This window comes from Anopheles coluzzii, chromosome 2, assembly GCF_943734685.1.
Source record: "Anopheles coluzzii chromosome 2, AcolN3, whole genome shotgun sequence".
Lineage (NCBI taxonomy): Eukaryota > Metazoa > Arthropoda > Insecta > Diptera > Culicidae > Anopheles > Anopheles coluzzii.
Window position 1 is genome coordinate 12,233,456 of NC_064670.1, and position 14,927 is coordinate 12,248,382.

The 14,927-nt window shown below is 45.9% G+C and overlaps 1 protein-coding gene across 11 annotated transcripts in view; it reads left to right on the plus strand.

Moving 5' to 3' along the window:
• LOC120953582 (uncharacterized protein CG43867) overlaps nt 1-14,927 on the plus strand; it is a 178,561-nt gene that overhangs the window by 74,554 nt on the left and 89,080 nt on the right. The window contains exon 1 of one of the 11 annotated variants that reach the window (XM_040373662.2): nt 13,483-14,651. The exons of the other annotated variants lie outside the window; for them this stretch is intronic. Coding sequence (XP_040229596.2) covers nt 14,304-14,651 — 348 coding nt within the window. The 5' untranslated portion in view covers nt 13,483-14,303. Of the gene's footprint in view, nt 1-13,482; nt 14,652-14,927 lie in introns of those variants that run through there. 11 annotated transcript variants of the gene reach the window in all.

Here is a 14,927-nt window from a genome sequence, read left to right on the forward strand (position 1 = left end):
ACGATTTATTTGTTGCAGTGGAAAAGATGTTCCATTTTGTTGGAGTTTTAACCGGAAACGTGAAATGATACAAAGTGTTCCTTATCCCCCCGGGGGGCTAGACTCATAACTAAAAGAAAGACAAATTTTAATCAGATATTTGAGCCTTTTTATTCGAGTGGCAAAAGAAGAACAGGATGTGGGTTGTAGAAATCGAATAAAAAAATAAAAACTAACTGCAGCTATCATATTGTAGTGATATATGTCTTATAATATCAAACTAAAAGTACGATTTTTTTAACAGCTATGAAACATTCGCGTAAATTTTCGGACAACCTCATTTTGGTCAAATAAAAACAACTTAAAAGCATGTTCGAGAACGCGAGCATGCATTAAGCAATCTAGCTAGAACAATCACACTGTATGTAACTGACATGCAATCCACCAAAATCCATCCAACAGGGCCACATCCGTTTGATGTAGTGTTTCACATTTCTTCGCTTACGTTGCCCACACTTACGTTGCACAGCAAACCGTAAGCACAGCGACGGCAGACGATGCTGGTCATGCTGTGAGGAAAATTATTTTTATTTGTTCTCCCATTATGGGTTTCCGTTCGCCATTGTCGCGCGCACGATAATGGGTGGTAATGTCTTATGATGGGTTGACACTGCTGTTGTTCGGGGCGAATGTTTCAGTACATCGCGTACCGCTGTTTCTACCACCGCGCCACTCCCAAACAGTGCAGTCGAAGGGAGCCGCTTAGCGCAGGCGAAAAAGCGTCCGTTCGTTTGGGATTTTCCGGCGCTGCATTCCATTTAACGGGACTTTACGAGCCAACGGGTGCACTTCGGACTTCCTTCGGGCAGTCGAAACGGAAGTCCTGTTTTTTGGGCGGGAAGGGTAGTGCCGGCGCACGGTTATCACTCCCGCCGGCTAGCTCGTAGCTCACGGAAAGGCGCAACCCCCGCGGTAGCTCCCGCGTCGGTTGCAAAGTGTGCCATCGAAACCACCGCGTCGATACGCTTCGAGGCGAGGAGGAAAATTACTACGACACTGGTGGTATACTACGACATCGCAACAGCAATCGGCCAAAAACCAACCAACGCATAGGGGGGGAAGGAAGCGAGCGCGCCACTGTTTGTGTGCACTTTGCACCATCGTCGTCATCGGCATCGTCATTGTCCTTCGCTGAGGCGTGTAGTTGTCGTGCACGATCGAATACAGTTCCGGTGCGTCGTGGTGTGGCGATGCAGCAGCAAAGACAAGCGTCCCGGGACCAGCGTCGGTCCCGCCGGTCGGATCGGGGGACGAAAGCGAACCGCTGGAAGCGTGTTGCGTTATTGCGTCGTATCAGCATAGCTCTCCACTGTAAGGTGTGAGCTGCATCGGAAGGGCTGAAGGCAGGGGCTGTAGTCGCAGCGCTGTGTGTTTTTCCAGTGCCCAAGAAAGCGCTTGCCAATTGGGTCTTACATGCTCGAGCGAAACAGAGAGGGCGATGGAATGTGCAATCGCGTGGCTGCTGGATGATTTCCCGAGTGGTGTGGTAAGTGGGCGGCGGTTGGAAAGGGCGGGCTGGTAAAGTAGATAAAGGTTAGCAGTAAATTCTTAGTATCGCATCGTAGCAGCGGGAGCAGGACACACTGTGCCCCTGTTGTCTTTGTGGATGGTAGTAACACTATAAAACAATGGTAATAAATGTTGCTCACCCAGTAATAACTTGCGACGCGGATCTGGTGGGACAGTTTCTGTGCATCCGAGCGAGGTGGTGCGGGAGGGTTAATGGCAGGGATGTAAAAATGTACATTTTCTTTGTCGTCTAATGGCGCAAAGTAGCGTCAATGCAATACAATGTGACGATTAATTTTGTCTTGTTTTTCATCGGTGATTTTCGGTTGCATATTCGTGAGCGATATTGTGTAAAGAAGACTGTGTTGTATTCCTTTTGTCTATGAACATAGTACAATTGAGTGTTATTTTTATTGTTTTAAGTTGAAGTACAAAACGGAAAGACAAAATGGAGTTTTTTTAATGAATTGAAGCTAATTTGAGCAGCTTTTAAAGCTTGAGTTGTCTTGCACATTACATAACTTTAGGCGTTTTCGAGCGGATTGCATAACCTGTAGGTTATTTTAAATGTAGGTTTGGTGAAGAGGTACCAAAAGTCATTTTCAGTTGCTGATTCCTGAATTCTTCCTGTTCTTCTTCTTCTTTTTTGGCACACAAACCATTGTCGGTCAAGGCCTGCCTGTACCCCACTACTAATGGGCTTAGCTTTCAGTGGTCTTATTTGATTACCATATCAGGATAGTCAGTCCTACGTATGGCGACACGGTCCATTCGGTGCTTGAATTTTTAACAGGCATGTTGTTCAGTCGTACGAGTTGACTACTGTTCCACGAGACCGAGCCGGAAAAAGTCTATTTTAGCATCATTGATGAGCTCGATGCAACCACACCTTCGACCACAATCAACACCTCATTATTTGGATTCGCAAACGAAATGTTCACCAAATGGGCGTAAAAGTATAACACAAAATCGCGATATCACCTTTCACGAACACTATCCTCATGCCTGTACACTAACCCAGCTAGTGCAGTACGACTATCTGCGAAGTCTGCTTCCTTGGATAGGTTCAATTTTTCCACCTTCACCTACCCAGCGATCCAAAAGTCAGTGCTTATCTGGAGCTCTCATTGCTTTCAGCACTCACTCAACAGAGCCAACAAAAAATAAAATAGATGGTAAAAAAAGAGAAATTCCAGGAAGGCAAGAAAAAAAAACATTCGCACAAGATCTTCCCATGCCCCCCACGTACAGGATAGCTTCAGCCTGGTGGATGGTTTTGAGATAAGTTGCAGATCGTAAAGTGCAGTAATGTATGCACTCTTTAATGTTAGTGAAACCTCATTTCCTTCGTGTTTTGAGTTGCGAGCTTCGAGGATGTGCGCTCCGGTTCGTGCAAGTGTGTGCCGGAGTTGGTGCCGTTTCATAAATTATCTATTTTCTTTCCACTCGTTCGCCCTGTGCGTGCCAGCCTGTTTCTTTTCCCGTGCACCCGCTACCACGGATAAAGCTTTCGTTCCCTTTTCTATTAGCTTCAAAAAATCCGGCGCACTGAAAGATGCGGTTCACATTCTGTCTTCTTTTTTTTATTTTGCTTTTACGATGTAACTACTTTGCCGACGACGGCTGCACGGTTACCTTCAACTAACCGATGGAAAAGTGTTCTTTCCGCCGCCTGTGGGTTGGATGAAGCGGACCGCCCAACACCGGTCTCCAGAATGCAGTAGAAAGGCTGACTGAACGATTTTCCTACGGCGACCAGGCAGGTGGAAAACATGCCCCCCGTACACATTCGTCCACCTCTTGACCGCTCCTCGTATCGGTTACCTTTCGGATGATCTCGTTTAGTGTCTTATCCTACGCTTCGCTTTTGCGGAAAGCGCACTGGCTAGATGATGATGCTCTGATGTGGTTTAGCACTGTTCCGCGTTACCGTGCCCCCGAGCGAGCCGGTGCGAGCCGTTCCCATGAAGTAAGCATCTTGATGGCAGTAAAGTTAGCTCTCCGGCTTGACTTGGGGTGGGTCGGGATGAATCTAGGACAGTTTAGGACGTGAAAGAGCGTTCTTTGCTCGATAGGGCGGAGCAGCGTGGTGGCAATATGCCTTCCCTCGGCGGCACGGAGATGCCTGGCCTGAGAGAAGCTCTGATCTGATGACTGCAGCTATTCTTATCTTCCCCATGGACATTACCGATGAGTGTCTTCTGTGTGGATGTGCTGGTCGTCGTCCTGGTCGAAGGTAAGATTTCCGATGGGAAAATCTCGCCCTTTAGGGGTAGCTTAAAGTATGTTTTCTATTCCCAGTTTTTTTTTTGTAGTGCTTGTTACACCGGTACCAAAAGCGGAAAAGAAATCCCACACTAAAGTTAAAACGTTAAAATGCATTTATGTTTCAATTTCGCTTGCAGATATAGCGCGAAAGCCAAAAAACTCGTAGCAATGGCAGCTTTATGCTTAGAAGCAACGGTTAGCATCTGGGTTTTAGCTGGTGCAAGAGACCAGTACACAGCAGGGAGAAACTCGTAAGGTAAGAGAGGTTGCACTTACAGCGAGAAATGTAGGTCGTGCGGGCTGTGTCGAATTCCTTGAGCGTTGTTGGCATCACTGGTGACAAGGTTTATGTAGCTCGGGCGGTCGCGTACAGGTGCAGCTAATTCCGTTTTATAAGCAACAAAATAAAATTGGATGTAATGCTGAATTTAAATCAGGAAAATTGCATTCTGCTTTAGGGTGTGTATGTCAGTGTGGTTGAATTTGTGGTAGATTGAAAGTACAGAATGGAAAATATTAAGGTACACAATTGCTTCTTCGTCTGTTGGAGCATTTTAAAAGATGTAGCTTGACGGGTTTCTTCTATAGTGTTTGGATCTTTCACAAACGGATCAACTAACATTCATCGCTAGCGTTTTGATGTTTCTTCCTTTCACTTTAAGCAACCCTTATTGATGTTTTTGAACTGTAAGTTTATTATTTATTATGCCTTTTGTGGGTATTTTCACGCTTTTGCATTGAGCAAGTAGAGCCGAACAGAGAAAAGCAACCCAACATCAAACGATGCTAGGCTAGGCTACTCCTCAGGGAAAACCTTCCCAAAATCCCTTCGGTTGAGTGAAGCGTGATTTAAATTCGTAAAAAAAAGATCCTTCACTATTCCAGTGAACGGTTCAATCGATTCGCCGAAGGATTATTTGTTGGCTGGAAATTGAGGAAGTGAAACGAACTTATCAATGGACTGTGATGGACGAAGGGTAGGTAAATATACCGACACTGATTGGGATTTGGGCATTGGGAAGAATTTTGGGGTCGTTTTGTGAGGAGCATTTCGATATGATTGTAGTTTTCAAGCATTCTCTTATGGATAAGAGTTTATTTAAGAGATTCGCCCGTTAAAATGAAAAATATTTTGACATCTTTCTTTGTGTGTAGCTCGCTCAGTCAATATAAAACATTTCAAACAAAGAAAACCATCGTCGAGATACCTACAATAAACATGTCCTCATGAAATATGAAATATGAAAAATGCTATAAGAAAACTGAAGCTTAAAAATCCCCCAGAATTTCGAGTGTGAAAAAAATGATGATGAAGAGATAACGAAGAGACAAGGAACTTCCCTTGTAAAGCATTAAAAAAAACCTTCATCAATGCCTTCAATCGAAAATCCACAGGGAAGTACATTAATGTATCGAAAAGGAGTGTTTTATTTGTGGTAAGAAAACGATACGGGAAGGCGAAAGATTGGGCCCATTTATTGGCTTTTCGTTCATCGTCCATTGAGTTGTTCTTTCAATTTTGTGAAACTAGTGTATCTCCAACTGCGTGCATCGAGCATTGGACTGTGATAACATTGACGGATGGGAAAGAAAACGGGTAACGCCCTTTTTCCGTTCCCGTCCCAAAAATCCTTGTGACTCGCCATGCCCACTGCCCGAATCGTTATGTTCTCTCGCTGGCCATTGATGTGACCGGTGGTCATGGGAAAGTCCCATGGTTTGGCACTGGCAAAAAGGAAGAGGATTGAAATTCAATTTCAATCATACGTCGAACGTCGGCTAATAACGTCGGTTAATAAAGGAAATAGTTTCGAGTTCAATAAATGGCACCCGTTCCAGCGAAGAGAGAGAGAGCAAACGAACGCGGCTACATATCGACGTATCCTTATCGGAATGCTATGGCTGTCTTTTGTGCAGCTGCAGCATCATCATGGTCGTCCATGGTATGACAAAGTGGCTTCAATTTCGAGCTCGACTCTTGCAGCGGACTGCTGCTTGTGAACCGTCCAATCTGCTTGCTCGTTCATACTTTTCATGAATTTAATTTCTGCTGAAAGCATTTTTTGCATACTGAACAGTGTCCTTAAGGTCAGGTCTGTTGAATTAATAAAAATAAACGTATGCACTGCACTGCTCGGTCGGTACAAATGTGTTATGCGTACATCCATCCATCGCAACCGAGCGGGCCATTCGGTATGGACATGTGCGCACTAAAATGTGAATAATTTACGAGAATATTTCATTAGAGATACGAGGAATGTGGCGCTCACCTTTCGCTGTACGCAACACTGCTCATCCAATAGAACCGGGCGCGCCGCGTTCGGTTCGGATTTGCCGTGCACCACGCCCCAATCAAACGAAATTCATCTGCCAACAAAAGCCGAAAGGGCACACACACTGCATTCCCGCAGTATCTGCGTTGCATTTCGATCGGCACTCGCCATCAACTGCACCCGTGTTACGGTGAATGTTCCGCGCGATTCGACTGTGCGATTCGACGAACACACACGGTACGGTCACGGCCGTGTCTGGTGCCGGTATGCGGTTTCATAATTTATCATAATTAACATTGTGCGCAACAATTCTGGCGGAAATTCGTTTTGATGTTGCACCCAAAGTGACAATGATGAGACGAGCGCTTCGCGATGAGCGCAGACACGCGCGTTCGTTTTGCAGTGGAACACGGGCGGCCCATTTTCCATTCCTTACGGGCCGGGCGAGATTGACGATATCTGGCTGGCGATTTCGTTCGTTAGTGAATTTTCCGCCATTGTGCCGCCATCTCGGTTCCTGCCAGGTTCCGTTTGTGTGCGGAGTGGTAGCGAAGCGACAATTCGATGATAGCAGTTTGAAATGGCACGGGCCTTGAAGTAGCGCTGCATCTGACATGAATGAGTCAGAGGCGTCAATGGGTTTTGCGGGTGTTAGTGGCAATTGATTAAATTTTCAACAGAACGGTTAGGCAGCAAACGAAACAACTTTAGAACAACACTACACTGGGTTCATTGATAGGTGTGAGGATGATATAAAGCTGTGTTTGAATTATGCTTACGTTTTTGTGGATAAAAGGACGACACCATTCTAGCAAAGAGGAATTTTTGGAATCACTTACTAATACAGGGTTTTCAATGATATTATTGACATGTTCAGCGAGTTGTTGATTCGTTCGGGCATATAATTGACACTTTCAGCGAGATATTGAATTGTTCGTAAGCAGGCGTTGACAAGTTCAGCAATTCTGTAGTGTTGTCATTTGTTTTGTTTACACACTGTGCCGCAGGGTTCAATTTTTCATTCTGAAAAGTCCTAAAAGTAGCTAATAATCATTCCCCAAGCTGTTTAATTCATGAATTAGTTAAAACAAACATATTTTTACGAAAACCGTTTGTTTACCTTCTGATGAGAATGATCCAAGCTGCAGTCCAAGGGGTACGAAAGTGACAGCTCTATAGTATCGCCAAACTTGTCAACGCCTGCTTCCGAACAATTCAATATCTCGCTGAAAGTGTCAATTATATGCCCGAACGAATCAACAACTCGCTGAACATGTCAATAATATCATTGAAAACCCTGTAAGATCATGCGCCAACTTTACAGTATATCGTGATGGAAATCATTTAAGTACAGTCGTCTAACAAGGTCGTCTCTCTGTAGTCCTTTAATAGACTTATGGTCCTACAACACTCTAAATGCATCTTTTTAATGAACACTCTTCAAAATAGGACACCTGGTGACGGTTGCTTGACATCAAAATAGGATACTTGGTGACGGTTATTTGACTTACAACGAGCATCCCGCTCGCCCCATGTTAGCAATACTGAAATTATAGAAACGGTGTCTAGTTGCATTTCCACTACACGCATCGTTCCCTTGTTAAAAGTGAATCGCGCCATACCTGCTCTGCTACACACGCTGGCCCTGGTTCGTGGCAGCACTTACGTTACTAATTTCCGGTTCGATGAAAAGTGAGTTGAGTACGAACTGGTCCTACCTGGGCACGTCATTTCCCGTACTAACGCATGGCGACAGCCATTCATCATGCTTACGTTGCTTAAGATGTCACTGCAGAGAAGAACATGGTCTCTGGTTGGGTTGAAGTTTCGTAGCTAAAGGAAGAAGGTGTCCTAGGTACCGCAGGCAAGCATTCATTGCCTTTTGCAAGGTGTGCGCTTGTTGAAGTTAAACAGCACCGCCCGTTACAACCTGATGGACGGGAAGTCATTACTGGTGATAAAGTGTATGAGTGTAAGTGTGTAAGTGTGTAAGTGTGCACTGTTTGCTCTTAAATGTCCGACAAGGATGTGAAGCGCTGCTACCTAATTTCATTACCATTTTTGTGCTGTTTGATAGGTCCAAACTGATAAAACACGTGCCGCTATTAGTTAAAAGTTGGTAGTGATGCTGTGCCCATAATTTAAATGACTGATTTAAATTTGAATTTTAATCGAAAGGAAAAAGAGTAAAATAATCGAGTTTTTTGTTGGTCCGAAGGGAAGAATAAATTAGTGTTGTATCATTAGCTAACCACTGACAAAGCAAGACACAGACCACCGCGTCGTTGTATGACAATTCCACATGGTTTGTGTTGTGAAAACAGAACAACCTTCATCTACCAGATCGTTAAGCAGAGTCATACATTCAGACACAAATCACCTCAATTAGCTCATTGGGGTGTGATTTGATTCGCGTTTAACGAGTGCTAGCGTGTCAAACAACTTGGAAGCCATAACACAAATTCATCCTACTCTGGACAATCGTCTTTCCACGAAAATGCTCTCTATTTTATGTGCAAATTTAAACATTCTGATCGTGTAGTGAAGTGTACCACAATGCATTGGACTGCTCCCAATCATAAGCCAAATCGAAAGTGATTCCAAACATCTTCCAAACATTTCATACGACGTGCTGTGGCAAGTGGTCACTGAAGCATTCCTCGGTACACGCTAACTGTCGATATGATTTTTATTTCGCGCTTCAGTTCATAGAGCCGTATAAAGCTTGCCTCGGGGAAACATAGTTTCAACATACACACACACACACGGTTAGAGTGGACGTATTTGTTGCCTTTCTCCGTCGAACGTTCCAGTACGTATATGACTTTGTGCTGCGGGGGAACAATTTTAAGCGAATTTTCATCCTTCGGGCAAGACAGCACACGACACCAGCCGGACTTTTGCGAGATTTTCGCCCCCCTCAAGTATGATGGTGAGGGCACTACCCATCACTACCACCACACCAGCGGCAACAGCAACAGCTACGGGGCCAAAGGCCATAAACTCGGGACGACGACAACAAAAGGATGATGTGGTGGTGGATGGTGGTGTATGTATGCGCACATGCAACGCCATCGGCTGCGGGAGCCAGAAACGACTTCCCCGAATTGGCTATAAAATAAATTTAACGATCAGCAAAAGCATGAAAAACGAGCATTCGTCAGCGACAGTGGATGGAAATGGATGGAGGAGGGCAGCAGTTAGCAAGCGGCGCCCGTGAAGGAACCATTCGGGTCGTAGGTGGGCGCGCGTGTCTCTTCTTATCGGGTGAGATTGTGCCTGCTCGGTGAGATTTCGCACCTTTTCTTTTTAGCTCGAAAGATAGTTGCTTCTTATTTTGTTTGTGTGTGTGTGTGTGAGTGCCAGTGTGCTGGCGTAAGAAATAGGCCAGTTATTCTTTTTGTTGGGTCTTGAGCATTACATGGACGATAAAGTGTGTTTGTTTTTTTTTCTTAGCAAAACCAGAAACTTTACGCACGATAATACAGGAATCGGCTTATGTTCGGTCTATTTACAGGGCAATATAAAATCAAAACATGCCATTTATGTATCGCCGCTCCGTCTCGAACCAGGTGGCTCTCATCGTGGAGCTGATGTACACTACACTTCAAAAGAAAAAATGCTCCGATCAAGATAAGCTTACCTCTTCTATTCATCCCGAAACGTTGCCATAACGGTAAAGGAGATTTCCCTACCCTTGCACCCCTCCCCCCCCCCCCCCCTCCCACACCCAGTGTAGTTCATGGTATCGACACAGCACACTACGCACCGAAATCGGATAAAGGACATCAAATAAATAATAAAAACAATTCCTGAAAGTGGGCATAAATATAAGAATGCGCGCCTTTCTCCCTCCTGCCGTGGGGCCTTGGCATCCCGTTCGCGCTACATTAGAGAGCTGATGGATGGGCATAAGGAAGGCTGTTTGTCTCTGGTGCGGGAGCACTTTCTAGCCTTAGCTCGCGGTAAACACAGTGCGTGCTGCTCCTGGCTCAACTCACCTGCATCATTGATCAATTTTATTTAGAGGGCAAATTGCTGTTCCCTTTCCTTTACTTCTTATTTACCACAAGATTAGTAGGACCCCTGGCACCCGCCCACCATAACAACGGTACATACCTCGTGCGGCAAATCACGCAATGGCATTAGTGTGTTGGCCTTTTTGGCGTACAATAGGCTGGGATGAATGAAAACATCTTTTTTATTATTATAAAGCTATCAAAGCATCAAATAAAAGTGTCCTTTGTATGCAAAACAGTGCCGTTCAGCTGTACTTGAAGGTATATTTGGTCTTCATTCCGCTGGAGCTATTGCTAAAGAAGCAACAAAAATGGAACAAACAACCAGAACGGTAGATCTGCTCGGGCTGCAATGGCGGGCAGTGGCAAAGGTTGACCAAACACGCAGGCTTAACAATTTATGAAGCTTTCCTCTTCCGGCAACGAGCATCAATTTCTCATACTTTCGCTCCTACCTTTGCAAGGGGCAGAAATATGGGAATAATCGGGAGACGGCGCCGCGCCGTTTGCTTTTACTTCCCAGTTTTTAACTATACGCAGGCACGCGCTTTCCCGATGGTGGTTTAGCGTGGTAAAGCATGCGATGTGGTTTTAAATTATGGAAGGAATTTTCCTTCGCTTTACATAACCGGGACGAAAGGCTACGATAGTGACGATGATGATGGTGATGATGATAATGTCCAGTCCGATACGGGCCATTCGTGGGGGCTTTGGGGCATACTTCCCATTGACTACAGAGACCTCCAACCCCTACCAATAGCCGGCCCACGAGCATACCACCCTTTGAGATGAATTATTTGGCTGCGCTAGTTTTGTGCGTTTTCCCTCTGGGGAAAAGTGTGAAAAATGTGCGCTCAACCACCCCAGCAAGCGCCCGGGATGCGTGCTTTGTGCTTTGCTCCCGTTCAACCGACCAGCGTTTGACCTATTTCTGCAATTCGGCAGCAATTGCCTGTATCGGAAAGAAGCGTGCATGGCGAGCAAAGCAGAGTCGTTGAAAGAGGTCCGTCCGGCTGCGTGTGTTTTTGCGTGCCCTCGTCATCCTTCATCATCTCTTTAACGTCGGAGGGTTAATGAAAGCGAGACCAATTTTATGGTTTTTTATTTCGGTGCTCGACGGGCTCGGTGCGGGCTTGAAGTTGACCAGCACGTAAAGAAACAATCTATGGGTTTTCGATTGGTTGTTGCGAGTTGTAGCGAAGCGAATCCAGGGTGCCATTTCCCTTCTGGATGGAAGCGTGTACATGGGAATGGGCATCATAAAATCGGTGGTTTCGATTAGCTGTTGAAAAATTGACCGACATCCAGGGGAAACAGGGTTTTATTGCAAATAGCTTACATTGCTTGTCTGGACGGTTGGGACAAAAAGTTTGGTCGAGGAGTTCTTTGCCAATTTAATGTTTCTGACTGTTTTTGATCTACAAAAATGATTTTAATTTACAAAAAATAATGGATCAACAACGCAGAAAACTCGTTTTAATCAGTCTAACAGCAATAATAACACCTTCTCTCGTTTGGCGCTTTATTTCGACCCATTATTATCCTTTTCCTTCGCCGTCCGCTTTTTAGAAACTCGTCCCATCGTAATCAACCGTGCCAAAAATCCATCTACTCATCAGATCATTTTTACGACCGAAAACGACCGTTCCACCGCTCCCTTCGCATCGCTCTCCCGCTCTCCCACCTCATCAACGCATCCTCTTTGCTTGTTCACCCGCCCGGAAGCTAGCCGGCGTTTCGTGTGGGCTTTCGACAGTTCCACTTTAATGCAAACGTTTGAAGGGAAAAAATCGATTTTTTACCCCTTTGTACCGTCGTCGTCTTGGGTGGTGCGGAATGCGACACGGAAATGGAATCGAACGAAGCCACCAGGTAGTGGTGGTAGTAGTAGTAGTGGGTCGATTTGGAGTCCGGCTTTTTGGCTCATATTTTATGCCCGTGATGCAACCCCGACCGTCGTGCCGCCGGAAGGAAGAATCCAACGAGCCAATCAAAAAAGTGGCCAATAGTGAAGCGTAACGAAGCGGGTGGGTCGTCGTCGTCGTCGCAGTCGCTGGACGATCCTGACGTGACCTATTGCCCGTGACCGGTCGATGGTGAATTGGGATCGTCTTTTGGGTTAGCCCCGATCTAGGACCATCGGACCTGGGGTTTTTTAGAAGCAGATCGAAAAAGTGCACAAATTATGTAGGTAAGGTGTGTTATGAAAATGTCCACCCAAACGACTGAGTACTGATTGCTAAGAAATAATTGTTTTTTTATTTGAAAGGATGCTGTGTTTACTAAATAAATAAAAATGTATTATCTTTACATTGATTAAAAAAAAACAAATCATTACAAAATAATAATCAGTATCACTCTCTACGGAGGCTCCATTTCCCAGGACATGCGACGAGATAAACAAAGTGAAGAATTTTCTGTTAACCGCCGCCCTTTTCGCTGGTCTCTGCTCTAAGAGATTGTTCCTCGCCATTCTCACCACAGCTGAGAGTGAATTGAGTTCCGCGCCCGATGCCAGCACATTTCTACCCAACAAAAGAGTGGGACATTCATTTCGCCGATGAATTTCCTTTACATTGTGAGCGGATCTGCTGACAGCGAATCCTTGCCCTTTTGCTGCTCACCCGAGAGCGTGAGTTACCTTTGTTTACCATCTCTCTGGTGTACCGGTACGAGCGCGCTGCGCTACCATTTGGCTCTCCTGTGCTCTCTTTGTCCTCTCATTTTCCAGGCCACCAAGGATTCCAGCGCTTTCGCTCGCAGAGGATGCTCGGTTTCTTCGGTACTCGGGGAAAATAGTACGTTCTCGCCGTGTGCGAAGTTAAGGAATGTGTGGCTTTTGTGTCCGCCCGAGGAAACGAGCGCACCCGTCAGGATGCTAGTGATGGGTTAACCGTCGACCGTGCTGGATGTGTCGCTTTCTTACACGGTGCGCGAACACGGCTTACTGAAGGTTGCGCTGTTCCGCGATTCGAGTGTCGAGTGTGTGTTTTGGGTCACATTGGTGGTGAATTTAAAGCATACACTATCAAACAAATCGTCCTGCTTCGCTGTGGTGTGCAGCGGTTCGCTCTATTTTGAGTAGATAATTCTGTAAAGTGAATGAATGAGTGAATGGAAGAGAAATAGTTAATATCGTTTAAATAACGCTCAATGCAGTGTGTGAATTGGTGAATACATTGGGTGTTCGTTTGTGAAAGAAAATAGTGTCTCTTTAATGCGTGAAGCAAGCGAGAATGCTGTGCTTTGGTGTGATGATGAGTTAATGATAGGAGTGTTTTCAGTGGAGGTGTGTTGAATCGTGTGGAATCGTTTTGAAAAAGATACATATTTGCGCTTGCTTTTGTTTGGTTTCTGTATGATTTGCTTCAAAGATTACATGGTTTAGTCGCATTTTGCATGACTTGTCAGAAGAAGTGATTTGACTGATAGCAAAAAATTATAAAACAGCAGAAAGTGTACACAGTTTTGCATTGGTTTTGTAAAGTAAATCATTGCCAAACAATAATACAGAATGCTTACAAGTGTTCTTCTTTTAACAAAAAAAAGAAAGAGCCTAGCTTGCAAAAGCCGATAAACAAGACGTAAAGTACGCTAATAAACCAGCATGAGCAATCGAAACCATCCGGCCAGCGAGAGGCGCCACCGTACCAGCCGCCCATCAGGGGCCGTGCAGCATCCTGCCAGCAGCATGGTGGCGATACGTTCTTTAACCTCATCATCGCGTTGTAATCGATAAGCGTTTGGCTGGCCGTGCAACTCCACCGTCCTAGAAAGGGAAACCACTAATACACACACACACACTCTTGGTGCAAAAGAAGAGCGTGAAAAACATAGAAAAACATTCACTGTATCTCAAAATAAACAAACACCATCAAAGCTACGCCCTAGCAGTGACCGCACTATATTCGCACTGTCGTTCGGGGTTGATAGGATATGTGGGCTCCTTCTTGGGGCCAGTGCTTGAGAAGCCAGTGCTTGCCACTCCACACCATCACTCCAGTCGCCGCCACCGCCAGTGCGCGTTAATGCCGCTTGCCGCTCGCGTTTTGCCGACCCGCTTTCGCTTGCTTGCTTTTGTTTGCCGCTTCGCTTTGCGCCGCCGAACAAATCGTTCGCCCGTATCGACCTCGTTATCATCGGTCCCATCGACGTACTCGTGCCTGTGTTCGCACCCAACACCGATTGATGCGCAATGGACCTAGCCACGATACTGCTGCTGCTGGAAACGCCTCCACCGAAGGGCGGCTACCATAACTTCCTGATCGAGCATCTCGCTGCGGGCAGCGGAGGCGGCGGCACCACGTCTTCGGCCGGTGCCTCCCCGGCTCACAAGCGCCTGTCGCCGTCGCCGCCCGGGCCGCCCGGGACGCTAGCGGCATCGTCCGCCCGCAGCACCCCGATCGCCGGCCGGAAACTGGGCCACCATCAGCATCTGCTGGTGCGGGCCAAAAACTACTACTGCTCCAATCCGATGCTCAACAACAGCACCAACCTTTACTGCAATCTCGACATGGAGTCCCTGGAGGAAATGCTCAAAAAGGTAGGCAAGGATGAGATGTGTGTGTGTGTGGCGTGGGGGGAAGAAAGTGCAGGTTATTCGGTTGATTTTTGGGATGTTCGCATTGTGCATTGGAGGAGGGATGGAACACGGTGATCGACAATTGCAGGCTTGGTGCGCAGCAGAAGATGCAGCAGTTTATTAAAGCAGTGAAGACGTGAGTCTAGTGCAGTGTGTTGATTCGTTATGTTTAACGGTGTAACTATGCCTTAAATCTGGTTCGATTGTAACATTCTAAAAGGATCTTAAAAGATTACG